We start from the raw sequence: 4,514 nt of genomic DNA, 5'->3' as shown, positions 1-4,514 counted from the left end.
TAACTTTCCTCTTGCAACGATGGAAAATGAACCTAACTTGTACCTCCTTGCATAGTTAATATTATTGACATGCAATAATCCACATTTAATTACTAGCCTCAACAAATCAATGTGCAAACTTTACTAAAATTGAATTATTTAAAGAAATATTCTACCTCATTTGTAGAAATATTATTTATCTCAACATATCTCTTATCAACACTCTTTGTAACAATTAACTACTCTCAACTTCTAGTCAACTAAAATGTATCTCACTATTAACCATCCAACTTTGTATGGATCCATCAATATCTACCAAATTGTAGCATGAAGTTAGTCAATATCTTAACATATACCTCTATATGTATTAAGATGGGCCCTATCTCTTCCTAGGATCTACCATGGCTCTAAGAAACCAAATTAGCTAAGTGAAGAAAATCTTAATTAAGGTTGACTATGCGTAATAGGTTGTTCAACATCTAGTTGGATTTGGAAAAAAATAATATTTCATGCACATGGTTTTATCTTATAGTTTAACCAGCTAGATTATTAGTACTTTTATTCTACTTGGAATTTACTCTCACGTAACTAGACTATTCACCAACTCTACCAATCTATGACTATAAAATATGCAACTAATTGTAAGTAGTCCTCTTAACTTCCTATTGATGTAGAGGCTCAGGTCCATGACTAAAAACATCCCTTCATATCAGGTTCAAACACACATCAATTTCTTTTGTAGCAACACTCACGTAAAGACACCTCAAACACATAGGTTCTCTCAAGCCACTAGGCTACTCAAACCACCAAAAGTGAACATCAACTTCACAAACTAAAACCAATCCTTGGAATACATTTCATTAGGCCAATTACACATGTCTTAAGGCCAACTTGAAACTCACAAACACTCAGACTTCACCAAACCCTTATATCCTACTCACACAAGCCACTTCCCTATGAGGACCCAACTTGTCCATAAACTCATCTCACAATGCCAAACTCTACAAGTCAACACCTTGAGACCCTTTGGAATGATAAATGTGACATTGAAAGAACACACATGGTCACCAAGAACATAAATAAATCACATAATAGTTTTATGCAACCTTATTGTAGCAGCAGTGATAGGAACTCACATAGGCTTGACAGTTTTTAGAAATTGTCTCATTTGACCCCTCAAATCATAAGATGAATTTTTATGATAAGAAGGAAGTTTGTTCAAAACATAATAATATATCCACACACCAAGTGGAAGGTCATTACTCGACCATACATAGCTGTACCAAAAAAATTTCTAACTGCAGATTTGGAAAAGCATTTTCTGAACAAGATGCTTTCACAAAAATGATCATAACTTGCTCATTTTTCAATGAAATCCAATCAGACTTGAAGAAAATAAAAGTAGACTCAATATTATTTCCATCCATATGAAATTTGAACCATAATCCTTCCATACAAAAGAGTACAAATCTCTACAACACATGGGAATTGAAGTTTTACCAAACCGTATAACTGTCAAATCAGCGTTTTGACATCATTTTGCACATGCAAACCTTAACTCAAGACCTTGAAACTAAAAAAAAATGAAAATAAATGCTATGTGCCTCCATTCCACTAAATATTAGCCTTTTATCAATGTGGAATGGAGGTTTATTACATCTTCAAAGTCACGGTTTACCCTACCTAGGGTTTTTAACAGTTTTTACAAAAAATGGTATATCTCTTCCAAAACTTAATGAAAAGAAATGAAACCAAAACCAAACTACTGGGGATTCACCCCTCTATCATTCTTAAGTTCTCTAAAATGTTAATTAATAAGTTTCCAAGAAGAAAAACAACTGATATTAGACTGTCACGTTGAGAATACTCAAAAAATTACAGGAAACCTCAAACTTTTATTGATTTTCTTCTTTCAATACACACCAACCCCTCATGATTTGAACATCCCTGGTATTATAAGCCTCTTAAAACCTCTTTTGGCAGTTATAACTAAAATTCAAACCATCATAACCATTAGGCTTCCCCTTTACAACCTTTTTTGCAATTTTTGAAATGACAACTTTTATCAACATAACAACTTTTTTTGACAACTTTGCAAAACTTGATCAAATGACTTCAAATTACTTGTTATCACCTTAGACATACTAGAATAGGAAAAATAAGTCTTACTACATCATTTTCAACCTTCCTTGAGCATTTTCTATTCTTTGACCACATTTGATCTTCTTAGGACCTTATAGGTCTACATTGAACAAAAATGGCTTAATGCCTTACAATATAATTTATAATGACTTCAAATGGTCCCTTTGACCTTATACAACCTTAACACAACATTGAAAAAAAAACCAACCTAAAAACTTTCATGAGGCATTTCAAGGCCTAGGTGCTCCTGTACCCCCTCTCTATGGTTTTTCATGTCATTTACCAATGAGTCCCTTATTCACATAATAATTCATCTCTTATTGATTCAATTCCAGTACAAACAATACTAATTTACATATTATAGTTGTAGAATCCACTTCCTATACTAATTTACGAGAGAAAATATGTACAAACAAAAAAAATCTAATAATTTCAAAGAAATAAACATAAAAGAAATATATCATTCATAATTTATTTATGTGAAAAACATTCTTTTGAAAAATCCGTATATTCCAAAATGATTTATTGTATTATTCAATAATCAATAATTACAATACATTTAATATAAATTTACAAAAATATCACTGAGAAGAAATCTGAAAGACTTGGAACGAGTATTCATCGCTACAAATTGACCAGGAAATGCTGGGTTCGCCTCAGCACTTAGAATCCACTCCAAGAAAAGAAAAAGGAGATGCATTTGATATTTGTTTAATAACTAGTTTATGTACATTTTCTTCCACCTTTGATTGAAAAGGAGAAAGTTTATTAAATAAATGTTACAGTTGAAGATTTGGAGAGTTGAAATACCATTCTTTTTCTTTCTATAAAGTTTGTTCTCAACCAATATTAGCTGTCCCATTAAAAGGCACATTTTAATCAGAGAACTGAATTTTTCAGAAGGAAAATACAATAATATAAGTCTAAATACAACGACTTTTATTCCAACTGTGTAATGCTTTTTCATTCTAACTTCCAAATAATGTAAATTAAAAACATTACTAACTGGGAAATAGTAAATTGGAAAAGTGATGCATCAAACTGAAACTAGAAATCAAATAACTCAAAGACCACCATTCCTGAAATTTGGCTCTCAAATTGACTATAAATGGATTTCCCAAGCTAAAAGTCAGGTCAGATATTTTATATCACTTCACTGGATTAAAATTTAATCATATATTAATAAGAGTAGGATGCAGTCATGTTTTGTGAAATCCCACATGCTCTGAACAATGTGGTGGCATAATACATGACCTTTTCACAGATTATAATATTCAAACCTTGGTATAACATACCAAAGCTGATAAAACACACTTAAATAGAAAGTGATAATAATGTTATTAATGATTTAATATCGGTAAATCATTTGCAGTTACAAGGATTGCAGGTGCAGTTGTCTCCACACTTACACCCACCTGCACACTTGCATCCATTCTCTCCTGCCACACTCATTTCTTCATAATACCTGCATTTTCATTCACAAAATCCACAATTCAGTACCATGTTAAAATCATTTTCAAATGTAAAGAACATTGGGTGTATGCAAAAGAACAGGAAAAAGTTGTTACTCTATATCAGAAGCAGTGGCAGCAAACAGAGGGGCCTCCACAACCTTCTCTGGGAAGGCCTTGCACCTGAATCACAATAAACCATTCAATCCCCATTTTAAAAATTAAACAATACCCACAATTCAATTTTCTCCATTGAATTCATACAGAGAAAAAAGAAAAGCAAATAACAAAAGTTATAAGGAGGAAGTTTTGTTACCCTCCACAGCCATTGCCACAGCTGCAGTTGGCACCACACCCACAATTTCCACCACAGCAAGACATCTTCACAAAATACAGACAAGATCTGCAATAACCAAAACAAATAAATGTGGTTTGGATGAATTGTGAAATCCCCACTTCCTTGTTTGGTATTTATTGTGAAATGGTGGGGTTGGCAAAACAAAGAGAAGGGTGTAGACCATTCAAATGGCATCCATACACAGTGTGTATGTCTTAGTTATTAAATTCAGAGAAGTGTCAATAGATTCCCAATTCGGAATATTAGTACCTTTGCCAAATACAATAAGTTTTCCTGTCTACTCCTGTTCAAGCAAGTTGTTGATTGGAATCAATTTCGGTTTTGGTATTTCGTTTTTAATTATGAAGTGATTATGAAGGTTGAAAGAGAAGTCTGAATCGATTTAAAAGTGGAAAATTAGAGAAGTTGGGAGGACCGTCAAATTCAGCCTTTGGCTAATGGTAAGCATATAATCTAGTTTTGTGTGAGGGTGGTCAATCTTTCAGGACGAAATACGGTAATTTTATATATGATTTTCTGATCCACTTGGTACAATGTCGATTTAAAGCTTCCGGGATTTGATATTGTTCTTAGTTTCTAATGAT

The 4,514-nt window shown here is 32.7% G+C and overlaps 1 protein-coding gene across 1 annotated transcript; it reads right to left on the bottom strand.

The window, feature by feature from the left end:
• Window positions 1-3,260: 3,260 nt before the first annotated feature.
• Window positions 3,261-4,045, bottom strand: LOC131029466 (metallothionein-like protein type 2). The gene is made up of 3 exons (XM_057959962.1): window positions 3,889-4,045; window positions 3,690-3,755; window positions 3,261-3,586 (listed from the first exon to the last, which is right to left on the bottom strand). Exons 1-3 carry the CDS (start codon window positions 3,951-3,953, stop codon window positions 3,484-3,486), a joined length of 234 nt encoding a protein of 77 aa, XP_057815945.1. The 5' UTR covers window positions 3,954-4,045; the 3' UTR covers window positions 3,261-3,483.
• Window positions 4,046-4,514: the final 469 nt, after the last annotated feature.

This window comes from Cryptomeria japonica, chromosome 4, assembly GCF_030272615.1.
Source record: "Cryptomeria japonica chromosome 4, Sugi_1.0, whole genome shotgun sequence".
NCBI lineage: Eukaryota > Viridiplantae > Streptophyta > Pinopsida > Cupressales > Cupressaceae > Cryptomeria > Cryptomeria japonica.
Note: the sequence above shows the minus strand (reverse complement) of the source record. Positions and strands in the feature narration are given on the sequence as shown.

Coding starts and splice junctions, on each gene's coding strand:
- LOC131029466 (XM_057959962.1), bottom strand. CDS start 3,953: ATGTCTTGCTGTGGTGGAAATTGTGGGTGTGGTGCCAACTGCAGCTGT. Junction 3,756..3,888: donor TGTGGCAATGGCTGTGGAGG/GTAACAAAACTT, acceptor ATTGTGATTCAG/GTGCAAGGCCTTCCCAGAGA. Junction 3,587..3,689: donor GCCACTGCTTCTGATATAGA/GTAACAACTTTT, acceptor ATGAAAATGCAG/GTATTATGAAGAAATGAGTG.